This window comes from Macrosteles quadrilineatus, unplaced genomic scaffold (assembly GCF_028750875.1).
Source record: "Macrosteles quadrilineatus isolate MER2022 unplaced genomic scaffold, UCM_ALF_1.0 Scaffold_8__2_contigs__length_117827958, whole genome shotgun sequence".
Classification (NCBI taxonomy): domain Eukaryota; kingdom Metazoa; phylum Arthropoda; class Insecta; order Hemiptera; family Cicadellidae; genus Macrosteles; species Macrosteles quadrilineatus.
Genome location: NW_026542601.1, coordinates 89,522,899 through 89,545,820, shown reverse-complemented (window position 1 = coordinate 89,545,820; position 22,922 = coordinate 89,522,899). Strand labels below are relative to the sequence as shown.

Sequence of the window (22,922 nt, the reverse complement as noted above, 5' to 3'; positions counted from 1 at the left end):
GAAACCAACTCTGTAGAATTGGCAACGTCACAAGTAGGGTTGTTGGTTGTTTATTGTCAGACATCCCAGAACAGATAACATGGCAGAAAGGTGACATCAGCTCATTAATTCGCACTTTACTTATTTAAATTTATGAACATAAATTTATTAAAATATTGAAAATAAATCATACAGAATTGAAAACCAAAACTATGTGAATTGAAAATCTATATCTCTGTACATTTAAAGCGGAGGATTCTTGCGACGTTCCCACTTCGAAGGCCGCGGCTTGGAGTAAAGGCGGTCGTGGTTTGACCCGTGGATGGGCATACGGGAGGGACTATGGCTTAAGGTGTGGTGACGTCATATCTCTAGTGGCTAATGTCTTCGACCTCTTGAGGCTACACGATTAGCGTAACGAGACGATGTGATTGCAGCGGCTTTCGTGGCATAGTTGATAGCATTTCGGGCTGGTGTTCAAGAGGTCTCCAGTTCGAAACCATTAACCTTCAGATTTACAACCACTCAGATCCCAAGCAAGATACCAAGTTTAAGTGGCTTGGTAAAATAATAAGCATTATTAAATTTATTTTTGTTTTGACTGTTGAATATTTAAGTTTGGAAAAGTATTTACGGGTACAGTTTCTTAACTGGGCTATGATAATATCGATTGAAACTATCGAATTGAAAATATTGGTTAGTAATCGATATTTTTAAATATACCTACAGTATTATAAAATTAAAGTTTCATAACCTAACCTATCCAACCAAACTTGCTGATGGTGAAAAAATCGCATGAAGGTTTACTAATCGAATCGATAGTTTCAATCGATATTAGTATAGCCCAGTTAAGAAACTGCACCCTTTACTTGTAATATCCACTTTTACAAAAAAAAATCCAATAAATAATAACACGGTATTTTTTATAGTGCTTATACACAACATCTGTATTGCTTATTAAGCTTTGCAGTTGCCGCCATGCTGGCTAATTTGTCCGCAAAGAGGAATTAGTCACCTGTTCATTATTCTGTCTGTCTGCCAAATGTCAAGTCAATTTCCACTTCCCCAACCATTCCATTCCCTTTTGGTCATGTTTTCATAGTTTTAATCGGCAGTCAATTCCCTTAGGGAACAATTTATTCAAGTTACCCTGCGGTAAAAAGTAAGTAATAACTATATTATTTCATATTAAATCATGTAGGCCTATATACAGTCATGACCAGAGGATCTGGATAAGTGAGAATCATATCTTAAACTAAGCTAGGCCAGTAAAAAATTTCTCAATACAAGTTTGAGTCAGTAGACCCAAATTTGTTAGGCCTACAACGTAATTATAAAAAAAAAACTACATTTAGCTTTTTAGCTTCAGTTTTTTAGGCAGGTTTCCGGGTTTAGCCCAAAGAGTAATCTTGTAGGTATTAAGTAGGCCTACATAGGTATTATGAAGGATGGTATTTATATCAAATAACCTGTGATAATGTACCTAATTTTTCTCCTAAATATTAGTGATGGGACAAACAACTGATTTCAACCGTCCAGTATTTCATCCGATGGTTTTATAGTGTGGGGTGGGGAGCGTCTGTGCTGAATAGAGAATGAATGGATAGATAGACCATCTGTTCATGCGCCTGATAAGATAGATAGTTTTGGTAGTGTGGCGTTTGGCGTTCCTTTCCAGTGCAGCACCATGTTTTGGAGAGTTTACCTGTGCATGAATAAACAGTTAAATCATCTTGTCCGTTTGAGTTTTTTTTAGATTTTTTGCTTTTTAAACATTAAAATCCGACCCCATCAGATCATCGAACGCTCTTCAAAGTGTATCAATGCGATTGATTTTCAACCAAACTTTTGTAAGGTACCAAATTTTAAGGGGGGGTAAAAAAGTACTGCGAAAAAATGAACACTAGAACTTACCCGATTTTTATCCCCAATAGCCTATGTGTTGGCCATAGCTTGGGCTATGGGCTAAAGAACGTAGGTCTATTTTTAATCACAGTGAAGTATATACACACACTCACACGACATATTTTACGAATATTTAACGCCGATGACAACATGACATAATCTCAAGCTTTTAATAGAGATTATTTGAGATAATTAATTGTACCTATCTAAAATACTAAACTGATATGTGAAGGGTGGGAAACAGATCCACGTAGGAAGTGGTGAAGAAAGTAGTAAATGCAAGCAGTTACTACTTGAACAGTTTGTGGCAGTGAAATAATTAATTGTATCTAAAACACTAAACTGCTATGTAAAGGGTGGGAAACAGGTGTAAGACGTAGGAAGTGGTGAAGGAAATAGTAAAGGCTAGCATTGCGGAGTGTGGGAACCGTTTGTGGCCGTTAGATTAATTTATCAGCAATCCTAAAATGCTGTGGGAAGGAAAGGAAACAGGTTTTATGACGTATGAAGTGCTGGAGGAAGTAGTAAAGCCGAGCAGTGCGGAGTGTGGGAACTTTCTGCGGCAGATATATTAATATGTATCTGCAATTATAAAATGCTATGGTAACGTAGGGAAACAAGTCCATGACGTTGGAAGTGGTGAAGGAAGTAGTAAAGGCTGGCAGTGCGGAGTGTGGGAACCGTCTGTGGCAGTTAGATCAATGCATCTGCAATTCTAATATGTTATGGGAATGTATGGAAACAGGTCCACGATGTTGGAAGTGATGAAGGAAGTAGTAAACGTGAGCAGTGTGGAGTATGAGAACCATTTGTGGCAGTTACATTAATATATCTGCAATGCTAATATGCTATGGGAAGGGAGGAAACAGGTACAAGACGTAGGAAGTGGTGAAGGAAGTAGTAAAGGCGAGCAGTCCTGAGTGTGGGAACTGTCTGTGGCAGTTAGATTAATTTATCTGCAATCTTAAAATGCTCTAGGAAGGGAGGGAACAGGTCCACGATGTAGGAAGTGGTGAAGGAAGTAGTAAATGCTAGCAGTATAGAGTGTGGGAACATTTGTATTTTGTACTATATATATAATAATGTATCTGTGTATGTATCTGCAATTCTAAAATACTATGGGAACATAGGGAAACAGGTCCACGATGTTGGAAGTAGTGAAGGAGGTAGTAAAGGCCAGCAGTGCGGAGTGTGGAAACCGTTTGTGGCAGTTAGGTTAATGTATCTGCAATGTTAATGCATGTTAATAGTATGCTAATATGCTATGGAAAGGCAGGGAAACAGGTCCAGGACGTAGGAAGTGGTGAAGACGAGCAGTCCGGAGTGTGGGAACCGTCTGTGGCAGTTAGATTAATGTATCTGCAATCCTAAAATGCTATGGGAACGTAAGGAAACAGGCCCATGATGTTGGAAGTGGTAAAGGAAGTAGTAAAGGCTGGCAGTGCGAAGTGTGGGAACCGTTTATGGCAGTTAGATTAATGTATCCTATATTTATTTTGTTCTTTCCAGCGGTACCCTGTTGCTGGGTTCCAATTCAATATAATTCTAACGTTTAAAATTTCATCAAACATTTCTTGCGAGAGTCTAAAGTACTCCCTAAATTTTGTTTCGTCGTCTATCAAATTACATTTGATCAACAATTGGTAGCACCCTTCATCAGATCTTCGTTTAAAGATTGTATGGTGAACTTTTCTTAAACGTAATGCCAACATCAATTCTTCTTCCTCAGCTTCTTCTTGAAGCAACAAAGCTGCAGCCAAAATCTTAGCCATCTCTCCACACGAGGACCATGTCACCATGCTGCACCACGTCTGGCCCGCAAATTAATCACGCTGCCCAGTTTGGCTTTGAAACTGTCAGATATTGTATTTGCGAAGGTTTATATGTATTCCTATACAGTAATAGTTTTGCCAGCATACCTAGAAAAAATGCACACTAAATATGCAAACCAACTCCTGTTCTGAATATAAGAAGGTTTCGACTTACTACAAGATTCCCGTACGTAGAACGGGCAAACAGCTAGTTTATAATAATATTCAAGATGTCAAAGGATCTATCGATTTCTTTTGACAAATTTCAAAGTCACCTTTTAACACTATTCGTGCGGTCGACATGTTTGAACATAAAAGTTGCATTTATTTCAATGTTAAGCAATTGCGGGAATTCCCGTCATCAGCACCCAACGTGTTAACAATGGAGATCTAATTTTGTTTAGTTCTGTTTGACCAATGGTCTGTTTTTTTTATAGAGTATTAGTAAGTTTAACTTCAATTAAGGGTGCGCTCTACCTCAGCTCGGGCTTCAGTTGCTATGTTGCACCATTGGACAGTGCCGCGAGAATCGCTTGCAGAGGTTTCCAAGATTACTGTTTTCGAATTAACCAATAATGATAGCTACACACTTTAAACGGCTTATAGTAGTGCAAATACCAATCTATAGTTCTGCGTTTTTCAAATTTTCAAATAACGTTTTTTCAATAAGTTAGGGCTTTTTGAAAAGACCTTTTTTCTTGTCCTACAAATCAAGTTTATAAGGTGTGTATTAAAAATAAATTAAATAATGAAACGCACAACTATAGAAAATTTCATCCTCTTTAATATGAGACCTTTACTTTGATTCTACCTTCAATGTAGCAGGTGAAATCAGTAATCTTGCAAACCCTTGCATTCGGTTGCGCGTCAGGGGTAGAGCACACCCTTAAATAATCATTTGCAATATGATGTTGCCAGTTCCATCCAAAACAGAATAGATTGTTGACCCAAGCGCTGTCACTCAGCTATCAGTTAATGACTAGTGCACCTGTTGCTCAAATTCGAGCAATTGCAAAGTGTTGCAGGCGTTATTTCAAAACGAATAACAGTCATAATTTTCGGTGACTTAAAAGAGTCAACTTAAAGATAAATAATCAATTACTCCACATCAGTTATCGAAACTATAAACGAACTGATTTCATTCTGAAAACGAACGCTCACTCCACTCCAGTTATCCAAACTGAAAACGAACGCTTTTGTTTGTATCATGTATTTACTACGAACAGCTGTAATTATTACATATTATTCGCCTGTTTAAGTAAACATAAATCTTTTCTTCATAAGAAATACATTGGGATTTGGATGGCCTGTGGGGCAAAGCCTGAGGACTTTTATAAAGGGGGCGTCTACACAAAAAATACTATATTTTGACACATCGTTTGTAAAAATCCATCCATTATTAACGGAGGAGTAGTGTTTTGTAGAAATCGCCTTCACGTATTATATAGGCTATAAGGATACCACCTAACTAAGGCGTTAAATAACAATTCAACCAGCGTAAAGACTGTTCTTTAACAGAAAGTATAAAAAATTCCAAATAGGTACAGTATTGAAAATACTTAAAATATAGGAAACTTAATTAAATTGTTACATGTGGTTACATAATTGCTACTGTTAATAAATTATCAATCACAGGTGTTTTGTCGTTTTATGCTACATGCTACCTATTGTTAGACCCATGTAAGATAACATGCCTTTTGTATAGTTGCTAAAAAGGAAAAGTTTACTATATTATTTACAAAATTGTGAAGTAGTAATCTTTAATTAAAATCTTTTCCTTGATTTTTTAAAGCTATTGTTGCTGCTTCAATAATATTTTTTAATAATATGTGGCAAAACATTTTATACCTGAGTAAAATGTCTACTTTCCAATGCCCGAGTTCTTTGAAAGGGAGGTCTTAACATTTCTCTATTTCCTGTTTTATAGCTATGATAGGGGTTGTAAGATTAAATGATACTATTATTGTTGTTGTTCACCAACGATCCAATATGTAAGCTAGACTATATCAGCTAGCTTAAGTTGTCAATAAATAACATTTAAAAGTGTAAAATCATCTGTCACACATCTTTTAAACCTCTGGGCTTTGCGTAAAAAATGAACAAAAGTTGTTTCTCCTGTTACATAACTAACTGGACTTGGTGTAATTATGTGGACTCTATGTGGGAATGAGGAAACAAAATGCAAATGGTGCAGCTCATTGTACAGTCTGTGTACTTTTCCCATGACACTTTCTATCATTGTTCTGTGAAACAAATGATTTTGTTATTTTACCAGTACTACTACCACTACATACTTTTAATTAGTCACATGGTAGCACGTAGCGTGGAACCAGCTTAATACGAACCATTGTGAGTTTGATTTACAGTGTTATTTGTTATTGTATTTTGAGAGGTAAAGATGAAAAAGTTTTGATGAACCATAGGGATTGCATAAAATTAAGGTTTGAGGAAACGCCTGTTAATTATTTGTATATTTACTCTAAAATTTGAATGGAATCAAATGTAAATGGAACCATTAAAAAAATACTTTTATTAAAGTCAGACATACAAGTTTTTCAATATTTAGCGAATTTCCCTATTGGGAAATAGCTATTACCATAGATAAAACATACTCCCTTAGTAGATTTTTCATCCTAATGGAACAGCTGAAGACAATTTTATTGTTAGTTCTGTACGGTTTATGTAGAGGTCGTGTTTTGTTTACAATTTGTTTCCCGTTATTACAGTCATTTAAAACCTCATTTAACCAAATAATACGATCTAATCATAAACAATAAATTGTCCCCTAGTTATTTAACCAAACAGTAAAGCACAAATCAAGAAATTAACCCTAAAACAAAAGAACAAATTTCGTCGACACTAGCGCCCAGTGTGGCGTACATGAACTATACATGAAAAACGAGCTTCAAAATTTACAATGGGATGAGAAGTCTACTTGTGTTGGTTAGTCTATGCTATTACCGTAGGTGGCCGGGACCGATTTACTTTTCTTTTTGATGTCCCCAGAGGCCAAAAACACCATTCGTTCAAATTTTTATATATGTAGGCTATATGTTTATGTATATATGTGTTTATATATATATATATATACACATATATATATATATATGTTTTATATGTGTCAGAGAACACGATAACTTAAGTAATTTTTGTCCGATTTTGATGAAATTTAGTTTAAAGGTGTAATGCGGGATAAACTTGAATGAGTTTGCTAACCAGCATGATCGGACCATGGAAACGAGGTTTTACGGCGGGTTTTATGGAGTAAAAATTGGGTTTTCTCATTTTTGATCCTCAAAACACAAGATTTTTCAATTTCTCTATAAAACTTTTTAATGAGCTTAAAAAAACAAATAATTTATTGTATTAAAGTGTTTTTGTACGGTTATTGGTAACAGAAAATATTCAAAAAGTTGTAAATTTAAAATTCCCATGTTTTTCTTATGGAGAATATTTTAAAATGTTGTAGTTTGCTTGTTTATGGATATATTTTGATCTAACTCGGAAAATCTACTTATCTTATATACACACCTTCTTAGTATTCTTGTAGCAGCAAACCTAGGTACTTGTTAAACCTGTAATGTTATTTGAATAGATTTAATTGAAAATCAATTACGACAAAAGGAAATTCGCTTAGTCAGCACGATGACAGTGAGCCCTCTCTTATCTTGTTTAGCGTTCCTTGCATTCCCGTCCCTTGTCCAGAGCCAGCATGTTTTTCAGTCTGTACTCCTCTCGTACTTGCTTAGGGGCTCAATCCCCCATCAATACAATGATGAGACTATACTACAATTCTTTACTGTATGACATTGATATTTTTAACTTTTGAAGCCTAGCCTTTTCACATTTAAACACACAAACTTTCACATTTATAATATTAGTAAGAAATATTATAAATGTGAAAGTTTTTGTTTGTTTGTTTTGTTTGTTCGTTTGTTTGTTTGTTTGAAGTTCAATCACGCATTAACTACTGGTTGGATTGGGCTGAAATTTGGTATGGTAATAGCAGCTCACATTCCCGAATAACATATAGACATATTCTTGTCTTAAAAATCATTTCGGGCTCCACCTCAGTGGCTTTGCAGTTTCCCATGTTTCATATTTAAAAGGAATTAAAAAATTTTGTCAGCTGTTTCAACTACAGAATAAGTTGGTTCTATGATATTAAATAGCATTAAAAGGTTATAGGGTTTACCAACAGGGTGCAGCACCATCATTTTTTTGCATTTATGACAACGGCAAATTTGAACCAACTAGCAACAAAAAGCTGTGATATACAATAAGAACTTTACTTTTTTCTATTGTTTAGGTACAGTGGTAGAACATTATGGCTATGGTAGATGTGCTATACTATAGCATACCGTAAATTAAAAGAACCAAATTTTCATAAACCGTGTCCTCCCCCATTGCATACGCAGAGCAATGCACATTTTATACTTATAGGCTAACCCCGTAAGAAGAACTGGTAATATGCTAATTTAGTGGTGTAATTTTATTTTTTCTAATTTCAGATGGGAAGTCGGAAGCGCAAATGGGGACAAACCCGTACGAATTGTTTGAACAATCCGTCACAATGACAGCCAAAATGTGGCCTCAGGTATGTACTGTAATGTTGTCTTTTTCTTAAGGACTTTGTAAGACCTACCTGTTACATAAAGATTTTACCGTTCGGGTAGCCGAGTGGTTGTAGTACCGTACACTCTCGATTACAGTACAAATTTGACTATATCACTTTATAAAATCACTTTATCAATATAATAGATTGTGGATTATTCACTTACTAATTTTACTTTACTTTAAACAGATACGTTCATTATAAGGCCTTACAAAACTATTGTTTTCCAACCAAAAATATACCTAAAAAAATAATCGACGCTCTCAGATAACCGGGACTCGGATAATTGAGAATTTACTGAGGGGCGGCTCCAGCATGGATTCTCGGAGGGGGCCATAGCTTGAAATTTTGGGTTGTAGGCTGTTTCCCTAAAACCGGGGGGTCTGGAATACCCCCCAGGTAAAAGGGGGGTGCAGGGGTCTCCCCCGGGAAACTTTTGAAAATTAGACCTACAAACTATTTAGAGACACAAAAAAAGATTTTGTAATTAATTGTAGAAAAAAATATTTAATTGTGAAGAAATCAAGTTTTAAGGTCAGTAGGGGTTGAAACCCTTGAAACAATAAATCATGAACATCTCCAGCAGTCGAGGAGACATCATCATCTTCCCCCGCGATTGAAGACAAATCCGAAACATTTCCCACGCCGCGATCAAGGGAACATCATCATCGCCACGAGCAATTGTGGCGTTTATTAAACGATTCCCCCGCAGTCCAAAACCACGGCATAGTTGTAAATCCAACACTGTCTACCACCATTCATAATTCAGTAACATTTAATATTGATTGAAGGTTTACATTTCAGGCTTTGAGTATTTAATTGTATTATAAAGTAAATAGCAAATTAACATTAAGTTTGTGCCATCACATTTTTAAGGTCATTATCAGTAACTGATCCTTATCAAAACCAGATCTCGGTATCAGTTACCTCACTACCTACAGTAAAGCATCGATTATCTGAAGCCCGATCATCCAAAACGTGGCCGAAAAAGCCGATTACCGGCGTTGACGAGATAGCGAGAGACGGCCAGCGGTGACGCCAAGACCGCAGAATATGGTCATGGATGTTGCTACAACTGCAGGAGACAATCAAACTAGTAAAAAATACATGTAAACATAAAAAAAATGCAATGTTTTCTTGCCTATGGTGTTGTGAGTAGTTGGCTCAGTCCGACAGTGAAACCAAGGCTGCTGTGTCATTTGATTAGATTATTTAAAATGTATTAGTACCGATAATTTGTGTACATCTATTTCTTTGCTTGGTATGATATTTACTGATATATCTACCTCTGTAAAGAAATCCATCTCTAAATATAGTCCCTGACTAACCCGAGAAGTTGGGCTTGTCTAGGCAAACAACACAGCGACTGGGGGAGGATGGGAGTGGGGATGGCGAGTGCCTGCACACCATTGGCCGTTGTTGGTGGCCATGTTCTGCGGAGGTTCGCTTGTCCTGTTGCTATTGGTCGCAGCAATTCTCTGGCATTGCTGTGTCGCTCCACATCGCAACAAAGACTATAGTAAGCATTGTTTTTCTTTCATCCTTGACTTTAATATAGTCATCCCATCTATATAAACCAGGTGTAAACAACGTTTCATTTAAATGGAATACACCAAAGTGTGTGCTGATTTAAAATTTAGAATTCCACTCTGTTTTGTTCTTTCTAATACTGCGACACAAAAGATGCTATAGTTAAATTTCGGCTTGGTTTAAGTCAGTCTAAAAGAGTCTTCTATCTTTGACTATTGGTTAAGTCACTGAGTAAGAGTATCATAACTTTGACTATTGGTTAAAGTCAGTGTATGAGAGTCTCCTATCTTTGACTATTGGTTAAAGTCAGTGTATAAGAGTCTCCTATCTTTGACTATTGGTTAAAGTCAGTGTATAAGAGTCTCCTATCTTTGACTATTGGTTAAAGTCAGTGTATAAGAGTCTTCTATCTTTGACTATTGGTTAAAGTCAGTGTATAAGAGTCTCCTATCTTTGACTATTGGTTAAAGTCAGTGTATGAGAGTCTCCTATCTTTGACTATTGGTTAAAGTCAGTGTATGAGAGTCTCCTATCTTTGACTATTGGTTAAAGTCAGTGTATAAGAGTCTCCTATCTTTGACTATTAGTTAAAGTCAGTGTATAAGAGTCTCATAACTTTGACTATTGGTTAAAGTCAGTGTATAAGAGTCTCCTATCTTTGACTATTGGTTAAAGTCAGTATATAAGAGTCTCCTATCTTTGACTATTGGTTAAAGTCAGTGTATAAGAGTCTCCTATCTTTGACTATTGGTTAAAGTCAGTGTATAAGAGTCTCCTATCTTTGACTATTAGTTAAAGTCAGTGTATAAGAGTCTCATAACTTTGACTATTGGTTAAAGTCAGTGTATAAGAGTCTCCTATCTCTGACTATTTTTAAAGTCAGTGTATAAGAGTCTGATAACTTTGACTATTGGTTAAAGTCAGTGTATAAGAGTCTCCTATCTTTGACTATTGGTTAAAGTCAGTGTATGAGAGTCTCCTATCTTTGACTATTGGTTAAAGTCAGTGTATAAGAGTCTCCTATCTTTGACTATTAGTTAAAGTCAGTGTATAAGAGTCTCCTATCTCTGACTATTTTTAAAGTCAGTGTATAAGAGTCTCCTATCTTTGACTATTGGTTAAAGTCAGTGTATGAGAGTCTCCTATCTTTGACTATTGGTTAAAGTCAGTGTATAAGAGTCTCCTATCTTTGACTATTAGTTAAAGTCAGTGTATAAGAGTCTCCTATCTTTGACTATTAGTTAAAGTCAGTGTACAAGAGTCTCCTATCTCTGACTATTTTTAAAGTCAGTGTATAAAAGTCTCATAACTTTGACTATTGGTTAAAGTCAGTGTATGAGAGTCTCCTATCTTTGACTATTAGTTAAAGTCAGTGTATAAGAGTCTCATAACTTTGACTATTAGTTAAAGTCAGTGTATAAGAGTCTCCTATCTTTGACTATTGGTTAAAGTCAGTGTATAAGAGTCTTCTATCTTTGACTATTGGTTAAAGTCAGTGTATAAGAGTCTCCTATCTTTGACTATTGGTTAAAGTCAGTGTATGAGAGTCTCCTATCTTTGACTATTAGTTAAAGTCAGTGTATAAGAGTCTCCTATCTTTGACTATTAGTTAAAGTCAGTGTATAAGAGTCTCCTATCTTTGACTATTGGTTAAAGTCAGTGTATAAGAGTCTCCTATCTTTGACTATTGGTTAAAGTCAGTGTATGAGAGTCTCCTATCTTTGACTATTAGTTAAAGTCGGTGTATAAGAGTCTTCTATCTTTGACTATTGGTTAAAGTCAGTGTATGAGAGTCTCCTATCTATGACTATTGGTTAAAGTCAGTGTATGAGAGTCTCCTATCTTTGACTATTGGTTAAAGTCAGTGTATAAGAGTCTCCTATCTTTGACTATTAGTTAAAGTCAGTGTATAAGAGTCTCCTATCTTTGACTATTAGTTAAAGTCAGTGTATAAGAGTCTCATAACTTTGACTATTGGTTAAAGTCAGTGTATAAGAGTCTCCTATCTCTGACTATTTTTAAAGTCAGTGTATAAGAGTCTGATAACTTTGACTATTGGTTAAAGTCAGTGTATAAGAGTCTCCTATCTTTGACTATTGGTTAAAGTCAGTGTATGAGAGTCTCCTATCTTTGACTATTGGTTAAAGTCAGTGTATAAGAGTCTCCTATCTTTGACTATTAGTTAAAGTCAGTGTATAAGAGTCTCCTATCTCTGACTATTTTTAAAGTCAGTGTATAAGAGTCTCCTATCTTTGACTATTGGTTAAAGTCAGTGTATGAGAGTCTCCTATCTTTGACTATTGGTTAAAGTCAGTGTATAAGAGTCTCCTATCTTTGACTATTAGTTAAAGTCAGTGTATAAGAGTCTCCTATCTTTGACTATTAGTTAAAGTCAGTGTACAAGAGTCTCCTATCTCTGACTATTTTTAAAGTCAGTGTATAAAAGTCTCATAACTTTGACTATTGGTTAAAGTCAGTGTATGAGAGTCTCCTATCTTTGACTATTAGTTAAAGTCAGTGTATAAGAGTCTCATAACTTTGACTATTAGTTAAAGTCAGTGTATAAGAGTCTCCTATCTTTGACTATTGGTTAAAGTCAGTGTATAAGAGTCTTCTATCTTTGACTATTGGTTAAAGTCAGTGTATAAGAGTCTCCTATCTTTGACTATTGGTTAAAGTCAGTGTATGAGAGTCTCCTATCTTTGACTATTAGTTAAAGTCAGTGTATAAGAGTCTCCTATCTTTGACTATTAGTTAAAGTCAGTGTATAAGAGTCTCCTATCTTTGACTATTGGTTAAAGTCAGTGTATAAGAGTCTCCTATCTTTGACTATTGGTTAAAGTCAGTGTATGAGAGTCTCCTATCTTTGACTATTAGTTAAAGTCGGTGTATAAGAGTCTTCTATCTTTGACTATTGGTTAAAGTCAGTGTATGAGAGTCTCCTATCTATGACTATTGGTTAAAGTCAGTGTATGAGAGTCTCCTATCTTTGACTATTGGTTAAAGTCAGTGTATAAGAGTCTCCTATCTTTGACTATTAGTTAAAGTCAGTGTATAAGAGTCTCATAACTTTGACTATTGGTTAAAGTCAGTGTATAAGAGTCTCCTATCTTTGACTATTGGTTAAAGTCAGTGTATAAGAGTCTCCTATCTTTGACTATTGGTTAAAGTCAGTGTATGAGAGTCTCCTATCTTTGACTATTGGTTAAAGTCAGTGTATAAGAGTCTCATAACTTTGACTATTAGTTAAAGTCAGTGTATGAGAGTTTCCTATCTTTGACTATTGGTTAAAGTCAGTGTATAAGAGTCTCCTATCTTTGACTATTAGTTAAAGTCAGTGTATAAGAGTCTCCTATCTTTGACTATTAGTTAAAGTCAGTGTATAAGAGTCTCCTATCTTTGACTATTGGTTAAAGTCAGTGTATAAGAGTCTCCTATCTTTGACTATTGGTTAAAGTCAGTGTATGAGAGTCTCCTATCTTTGACTATTGGTTAAAGTCAGTGTATGAGAGTCTCCTATCTTTGACTATTGGTTAAAGTCAGTGTATAAGAGTCTCCTATCTCTGACTATTTTTAAAGTCAGTGTATAAGAGTCTGATAACTTTGACTATTGGTTAAAGTCAGTGTATAAGAATATCCTATCTTTGATTATTGGTTAAAGTCATTTTTAAGAGTATCCTATTTTAGACTATTGGTTAAAGTCAGTGTTTAAGAGTGTCCTATCTTAGACTATTTGTTGAACTAGACATTCCACCACTATGTTGAAGATGTCACTAGTTTTAAATCAAAATTGATATTGGTAGTTGGATTGAGTCTTTGACAGAGTGTGCTGGTGTAATTTGCATTTAAAATTGGTGGTGACAGTTGCTCCATGTTTATGGGATGTCTACAATCAGTATCAAGTGAATGACACTACTGTATATGCTAAATTGATTGCCCATGAAATAATTGATTTTTTTCTTGTCTTAATGCAAATATTTTTGTAAAATATTTCACACTTTATCACTTATTGATCAGCCTATTTTGTTTATTTACTTGATTACAATTTGATTTTGAATTAAAATTATAAATATTTGAGATTTATTAAGGGAAAATGTAGTATGAAATTAAAACTAATTAACTAATATGATGTTTTTTGTAAAGTGTCTTTAGGCTTGGGGATTTAAGGATACTTTGGTGGATAGGTTTAACAGCAGGCTTACCTTACTGACAAAAATTGATGAAAATGCACCGATAAAAAACTAACATGAATCATCCTACAAAAACAAAGACTCTACTACTGAATAATTCTATGTGTTATGTGTTTAATTGTGTATATGTTTCATTTAGGTTTTTTGTCAATAAGGTCTGCAGTTGAAACTATCCATAATATCCATAATATAATATGTTATCATTTATATACATAGGCAATACACCATTATAAATTCATTAAAGTTTGCTATAGCCTACGACAACAAAAAATGATTGTAAACCCTAATTATATTTAAAAATTATTTAATAAGATCTTTCAACCTACAGGTTTTCGGCAAAGATAAATAAACAGGATCAGCAATCTGACACTTTCTTTCTCCGATTAGCTTGTCAACAACATTTATCATGTGTAAGCAATGTGTAATTTATCATGTGGGAGGAACTATGATATTTTTATAGGGAAAATAAAAAAAGCTGCAATCACTTTTAAACCGTAATTTTTCAGCAATGGGGGTCGTACGATTTTGTTTAGAATTATAAGGACCATAACATACTAATTTAATAAAAACCACCTTTTTTAATTTGATTTTCCGTTTTTTATGCGTTTTTTTACAGGAAAATAACGTAAGCTAAAATAACTTTTGAACCGTTATTTTTACAGCAATGGGAGTTTTGTTCAGAATTTAATGGGCTATAAGACTTTTAAATTTTTATCAAAATCGTTTGGGCCATTGTCGAGAAAATTTGAATTTTCCATTATAAATCAAAATTTCAAAAAAATGAAAGAACACCTGGAGATACCATGAATTAGTACCGACATTGGTACCTACATACCAAATTTCATCGAAATTGGACCACAGGTGTGGTATGCAGCTCTGTACACATCCACACACACACAGACATCACTTTGAAAATCACTTTTTTATGTCCAGGGGGGACCCACACTCAAAACTCAAACTCGAAAAAAATTTTGATGAAAATTATACTTTCTCCATATACTATGGTTATAGGGGGAGAAAGTAAAAATGTAAGTAAAATGTAAAAATGTATCTTGGACAAGCTGGTTATCCATTTGCCTGCCGTCCTGTTTATCTATATAAATAAAATTATTATTGAATGGACCATAATATACATTCAGTACAGTCCCGCAAGAGAAAAAAATCATAATTATAACAGACTGATAATTTTTTGATATAATAATTAGATGACTAAAACCATAAAATTTAATATCTTTGCCATCTATAATCAGTAATTTACTAAACAATATTTTAACCCAGAACGTGTGAAAACCCCACCTCTGACAAATCAATATCGTTCACTTGTGATTCTTATCTTACAAAGCTTCCAATTATAGACCAATCAGATAGGAGATGGTCAATTTCCTGTAGCGAATCAGTAAACACTTCACCGTACGAGTCTCGTTAAAACTTCTACTTTAACATTATGAAAACGGTTTAAACGTAATATGATTTTTTTCAGACTACAGTAAACCCTCAATTTGGACCCAATACATAATTCTAATCTGAACTGGCATTTGACAGCAGTTTGTATGAATGTCATAGTAAGTTAGCAATGGGCCACTGAAAACTAAGTAGTATAACTATTTGCTAGTAACAAACTAATTTTGTTCGCTGTTTTTATTCAGAATAACCTATTCAAACTTTTTCTGTAAAAGGTGTTTTTGGTACCTACGTACTTACGTAGGTACCAAAAAAACTTAACACTTAATTACTTAACAGAACACTGTATTAGGACCTTATGGTACCTACAATCAAGTAAGAAATCACAAAGTTGAGTGAGTAATCTATATTTATAAAAGTGGAAATTTTCCAGAGGGACCCAAAAAGTGGTTTTCGAAGTGATGAGGATATATCCGTTTTTGGCCCCTCTGGACAAAAAAGTGGTTTTTCAAGTGATATCTGTGTGTGTCTGTATGTGTGTATGTGTACAGAGCTACATACTACACCTGTGGTCCAATTTTGATGAAATTTGTTATACAGTTACTAATCCATGGTATCTCCAGAATTTTTTATTTTTTTGAAATTTTGATTTCTAATGGCAATTTTTCTATAAAAATCCAAAAAATAATGAAAAAATTGGATTCTCTTAAAAATGGCCCGAACGATTTTGATAAAAATTTAATATGTTTTTTTTATCCCTTTAAATTATGAACAAAATGGCACAACTCCCATTCCTGTAAAAATTACAGTTCAAAAGTTATTGTAAACTAAATTATTTTCCCATAAAATTCCATAAAAAAACGGGAAAATTGATTTTTGAGAGCAAATCTCGATTCTAATTGTAATGCGTCTGTTATGGTCCTTATATTTCTAAACAAAATAGTGCAACCCCCCATTCCTGTAAAAATTACGGTTTAAATTAAAAGTTAATGCAGCTTTTGTAATTTCACATATTAAAAAATAGCATAGTTAGTTACCCGCATCCCTTACCCATGACAAAATTTGTTGACAAGCTAATGGGAGAAAGTATGTGTCAGATTTACTATTACCTATGGTGACTAAGGGTTTTATTTTCAGGGGTGAAGATGGACGGTGAATCTCTGCCTCAAATGAGTGTTCCAGTGGTTGTACCGGTTTTGCCCAGGTGAGGAAAAAAAAAATGCTTTTTTAAATATTGCGATTTCTTTTCCACTCAATGAGTTCTCTACTTACTACAGTGTTCATATAACCCTTCGAGTATTTTTAGATCCTGATGTAATTCGGTGCAATAGGCTCCTTTTTGTTCAGAATCTGTAAGGGTCTTTGTATGGTTTGGTCGGCCACTGATGTACGTAAGATACATATAAGATCTTTATTTCCATTAGATATTCTTTTTAATTCATTGGATATGTCAGGATACAATATGTAATTTATACAACAATAAAATGAACAAAGGGCTCATGAGCCAGATGAGCCTTCACACAAAATCATTGTAAGTCTATTTTCCTGTCAAAAATTCATCAATTGAATAAAATGCATTTCAAGTAAGAACCTTTTCGTTTTTTTAACAGAGGGCCAGGCTTACAAGTGACCATGGGATTGCATCGCAGCTGGAACAGTTTATTGTGCACCCTCATTCACAGGTCCTCATTTCCCGTCAAATCCCAGATCCTTGTTGAACCATGAGATCCTTTTGACTATCGTGACCTGTTCTTCCCTTTGATCTCCAGTCGATAGGTCAAGGGATCTCACTCGCACACCTTGCAGGGCTTGGCATATAAATATCACGTGGAAGGCTGTCTCTTCCTCTTCTTCACATTTCCTACATAAGAGGCTTTCAACTTGAATTCCCATCTTGTTTAGATGTCCACGGAATACCCAATGGCCGCTGATGAAGCCAACCACCTTTCGCAGGGTCTTCCTCTTCAGCCCAAGGGCATCTACCGCTATCGCACCGGTAGGTGTCTGTTGCATTCTCTTCGACTGTACGTTGCCTTCTGTTCTTTCTCAGCTCCTTCAACGTTCTATGCCCATCCACTGGCGAACAGCTCTCCGTGCTGTGTTGTAAGCAATACCACATGTCGGCTCTGGACCCATGAGCGGGCTTTCATCTCCTTTATTTGCCCACTTGTCAGCTTCCTCATTGCCAGCAATACATTTGTGTCCTGGAACCCAACTAAGGATAACCTTATTCTCTCCCTGGGCTTTCATGGCCTGATGACAGTCCCATACTGCCTTAAGGTAAGGTCAAAACTATCATGTGCCATTAGTGCTGCTTTGCTGTCCGAGTTCATGTATATGGTGTGGCCTGTCAGACCACGCTTCAAACACTCTCTTGCACACTCGGACAGGGAAACAACTTATGCCTGGAATAGAGTGGCCAGTTTCCCCTGGCTTATGCAAAACTGCACCTTGGGTCTGACTCCATATATTCCCGCCCCAGTGCCCGTTGGCTTTTTCGAGCCATCCGTATACCAAGTGATCCCCCTTTTCATGTATTCAGGTTTACCTTTATCCCAGGCAGCCCTGTCAACAATGTTGACATTGTATGGCTTTTCTAGATATGTGATCTTCACCGTCCTGTCTGGTAACATTTCCAAGTTGACACCTTGTCTACACCTTGTCCAAAATTCTTGAATGTTCACTGGAGGCATTATACTTCCAGTTGCCACTGTAAACCATTCTGTAGGCTGCCATCCTTGCCTCCTCTTTCACAATAATGTCGAGGGGTGGTAGGTTTAGCACTACTTCCAGGGCTGCAGTTGGAATGCCTCTCATGGCTCCTGTGATGCTAAGGCATGCCACTCTCAGGATCTTTTGTAGTCTCTTTACAGCGGTAGCTTTAAGCCTTAGAGCCATACACCATCATCGGTCTTGCAACCCTAGTATATAGCCAGTTAGTCATTTGTGGCCTTAGACCCCAGGTCTTCCCAACAGCCTGTCTCATCATCATAAGTGTGGTCTGAGAGCGTTGCGTTACATGTGCCAAATGGCTGTTCCAGATGAGCTTGTCGTCCAGTCTTATTACTAGGTACTCCCTCTTAACCTGGATCTCTAGCGATATCAACATTTCTTTTCTTTGTAAATGGTACCATTACGGTCTTCATTGGATTGACCCTCAGACCTTCCTGGTTACACCACCTTTCCACTATGACCCTCTGCATGAGTTCCATGGGAAGGTATGGGGGTTTAGTGAGTGGGAGGACCTTTTGTGCCGTTCCGGCTAAACGTCACATGCGGGGTTGGTTCGGCAGATTGGTCACACCTAAACTTCAAATTTCACTTGTTAGCTGCGGAGAGCTGCCTTCTGCCACTGGGTTTTGGTCCACCTACAGAACCAAGTGAGGGCACAGAAAACATACTACTATAACCCAGAATGCCAACCGCATGGTAAAAAGCGTTAAGTACTTTGAGAGAGCTTTGCCTGTCAGTTCGTAGGCAGCGCCACCAGCGTTGATATGCACTCAGCATAGCAACGCTGGTGGCGCTGCCTATGAATTGACAGGCAAAGCTCTCTCAAAGTACTTAACGCTTTTTACCATGCGGTTGGCATTCTGGGTTATACTAAGAAAAAATCAACACCATGATTTTGGTGTCTTAATTGAATTTTTAATTACTTTAGAAGCTATTGTAACCCCAGGTTATACTAAAGCCGACCGTCTGTTCCCGTTCCTGGTCCCGACCGCCATGTCACCTGGTCGACAGAGCCTTGTATTTACATGACCCGTTCTCTGTGCCCGATCTGAGCTCAGTGCGTTGCTTTCTTTCGTTGGAGAACGTCATCATTCGATTTTAAAAAGTTGTTTTTTTAAGGTTTTTCAATTGTAAATACAAAGCTTGAGAAGTGTCCCACAACAGTTTGTAAGATTTGTACACTTCTATAAATCCGTCATAAACGTCTTTTTCCTTCTGTGGAGTAGATTCCGTCATCTCAAAAACACATAAAACTCTTAAGGCAACACAAACAGTCATGTCAAGGTTGGAATGAGAGATTTGCCTGGTGTAAAGCTTCAGATTCACATCTGTTCCCAGAGGAAGTGCGCTATCTCGACCCTTCCTCCCTAAATCCGATGGAAATCCCTCCCGACCTCCCTACCCGGTTGCAGGCCAAATCGTGACCATGAGCACGCGTTTACACGATTGGATTTCAGTGCCGACGTCGATCGGGGCATTAGCCTCAACATGACGTCTCCAGTACATAGTTTCATTGATTGGCATCCTCGCCGTTGAGATATATCTTGCCTTCATACTTCTGGAACTAATCTCACCTTGCAGGTGTCATATTCAAAATACTCATTAAACTCACCACATCAACACTAATGATGGTCTTGTTTTTCAGCCACTCTGCAGTGTTTGTAGAGCCCAAGTGTGGAGAGTGGGGTTACAACAGTCGACTAGTGAGGCCTCATTGGTTCTACAACTCTCAGTTGATGGGCGGAGCTAGATGCAGTGTGCCATTGCCTCGCTCGCTCAGTGTGCCTACCCCCGCTCCCCCGCCTGCTAGACGGAAGAGCTCCCCCGCCCGAGTGGTGTGTCCCCCCCACGACTCAGGGACCTCTTCCATTCCTCTCCCTCTACCCCACATATCAGAGTTCAGCCCTGGCTGTCACGTTCAGTACGCCTCCAGCAGTAGTGAGTTTTTATTTGTTAATTGTTGTATTGTTTATTGTTGTATTTAAGTTAATTACTCTACTCGTACTAGTTTTATAATTTTTGAAAATCTAATATTCAAATTATGGGGAGCGAGCTGGTCTAGTGGTTAGAGCGCGGGACTCTGGTTCCTGGGGTCCCGGGTTTAAATCCCGCCAAATCACCAATGGATTTTATCCAAGTGATAATGCCGTAACCCCTAGGTCTAGCCTGAAGTAATGTGAAAAACAATTCCGATCTCATGCCTAGCGTCCTAGGACAAAAAAAATATATATATTCAAATTATGGGCTCAGGAGGAGATGGGTAAGGTTTAAGCATCTTAGGGTTTAGTAAGCTTACCTTTACCTCATTTCCCCGTCTCAGACAGCTGCCTCTATTACTCTACGACTAAACAGGAGGCAACTCAGACAGATCATAGGAACAATCTTGGGCACCAACATCAGGATCCACAATGGAGAAATAGCAAGCAGAAAAGTGTGGTCAGTCTGAGGAGACTGCAGACCGTTTACTTCATTACTGTGCAAATCTTAATGAGATCAGGAAAAGCATTCTTGAAATTAAGGCAAGCGGCAAACACTTGCCTCAGGAAGAGCTCATAAACAGGATGCTGTAGTTCATCAAGCAACTAAAGTTTATCAGGCTCTGAGACTTAAACCGGGGAGTGCAAAAAGCCCTCATTTGTCTGATCCACCTACAAATGGTAATACTTGCTCCGACTCTGAAATCAATCTAATATTAAACTTTGAAAAAATAACCTCTTACAACTTTTTCATGTCCTTCAAGAATTTATTGTTTTTTGTGTTTTCAGTTCTGGACGAGTACGGTTCTAGAAACCTGTACCCCAGTGTTGGTGGAGTGATGTTGAAAACACAAAGTCTTCCTGCGTGTGTTCGATCGAGACCGAGGCCAGTCTCTACGGCCGACGATCTGTCTGAGCTTTACGCTAAGGTTAGACTGAGTTAATGTAATTTTGTTAAGTGATCAAACACTGTTGAATTTAGTTTCTATTACAACCAATAACGCTGTAAGATCGAATGATATAGGAATGAAATAAACTTTAACCTAGTGATTCTATTATTTTTCCTACAGATACCTAACAATGTACATTTTCTCTCACTGATTTGGGAAAGCAAAGTGGCCAATTCGCTCATCAGTGAGACAATGTTAACATTGTCTCACTCTAATTACTTTGTCTCACTCACTCCAGATTTGCAACGTGAAGACACGAAATAGTGAGCGCGTAACATGCAGACAAGATCGTATGCGCGTGAATTATGTTGGCAGCACTGGCTGTAAATCAGCTGGTCAGCTGTTATACTGTTGTATCATTAAATGTAACATTAAAAGTTAACTTCCGTGTAAAAATATGTTACGTTTCTTTACCAATTTATTTGTTTTGTGGTAACTGTAGGAAAAATGTAATGTGCAACTCGAGTGCAAAATGCAATTGCCTCACTCGAGAAACCATTCCTCACTCGCCTACGGCTCGTGAGTAAGTATTTCTCTCGAGTGAGTCGATTGCTCACTAGTTGCACAAATAACTATTGTGTGATCATTGAAGATGATTGTGATCGATTATCATACTTGTATGAAATTTTATCACATTGTTATAAAACGTTCTAAGGATAATGAGCAAAAGAAACATGATAATTTTTCTTAAAAATGTATTAAGGTCTGTTGGATTTTTATTAGAACAGCAGGCTTACCTGCATGGAAAAAGTCCTCTCCGGCACAGAAAACACAAAATGCTTTACACTCACACAAAAGTTAAAATATTTTACTGGGCCATAATGTTCAACCAAGGAATGATTGAGTTTGGAAGATGGTATGATTAGATGGTATGGTCTCTTGAGATTTGATGAAAAACTATTTTATATCTATCATAATTTTACTTTTACAGGTTAACTTCAGTAAGAAGCGGAAAAACCGGATGCGTAACGATGAAGCGGCAATAATAGCTTTAAGCAAATCTAGAAGTCAGTTTCTGCACAAAGACACCGACTCACTGGTCGATAATGAGGCGGTAATAGTTTACGATGAGCTGACAGCTCTATAAATCATCTGGACGTGCGGTGCTACTTAACAATAATTTAACTTCATTTGTATACAGTTAAATTATTTGTATAATATTATAAGACTGCATTGTATTAAGAGTTTGTGCAACAATAATTTTGAAGTAATAGGTAGTAAAATTTATTATTTATTGTTTTTTGCTCATTTTTACCTTCATGTGAGCTTTTGTGTCATTGTGTAATGGAGATTAATACACTGAAAATGAAAATCCATTCTTTTCAAAATATGTATAAATTAAAGATTAGCCTTAAAGTTTATTGTAGGAAAGACTTACCAATGAACTTAAAAAAGGTATTTTACATGTACCTGTGCAATATTTTTCTTTTCTTGGCAGAGTTGGAGAAACTCAAAATAAATGCACTACCATACCTGAAATGTAGTAATGGGGGCTAATTAAGGAAACAAAAAGACAAACATTCTTAAAAACAAATATTTACTTTAAGAATCAACAATAAAGTTCAATTATGGGGTACATTTTTTAAGCTGAGTCATTTTTTTTTATTTGCAAACTGGGTCTCTTTCAAATTTATTTCTTGTAAATAAGACCAAGATGGCCAAAGGTAGTTAAAAATTGAAGTAGATGAAACTGTATTGCTCTGACAAAAGATATTTCTGAATATTTGCATGCAAATAAATCAAAAGTATTTAATGATGTCAAAATTCACAGGCTTTGCGATTTTTAAAACACAAGAATAAAATGTTTTATTTTTTTTAGTGTAGTTGGTTTT

The 22,922-nt window shown here is 36.4% G+C and overlaps 1 protein-coding gene across 1 annotated transcript; it reads left to right on the top strand.

Moving 5' to 3' along the window:
- The first annotated feature begins 1,007 nt into the window (after nucleotides 1-1,007).
- On the top strand, nucleotides 1,008-22,906 carry LOC128999606 (uncharacterized). Its single transcript, XM_054426189.1, has 7 exons — nucleotides 1,008-1,141; nucleotides 8,207-8,292; nucleotides 9,661-9,829; nucleotides 16,569-16,635; nucleotides 19,810-20,102; nucleotides 20,930-21,069; nucleotides 22,022-22,906. The coding sequence occupies exons 2-7, from the start codon at nucleotides 8,227-8,229 to the stop codon at nucleotides 22,175-22,177; spliced, it is 891 nt and encodes a 296-aa protein (XP_054282164.1). The 5' UTR covers nucleotides 1,008-1,141; nucleotides 8,207-8,226; the 3' UTR covers nucleotides 22,178-22,906.
- The last annotated feature ends 16 nt before the right edge of the window (nucleotides 22,907-22,922 follow it).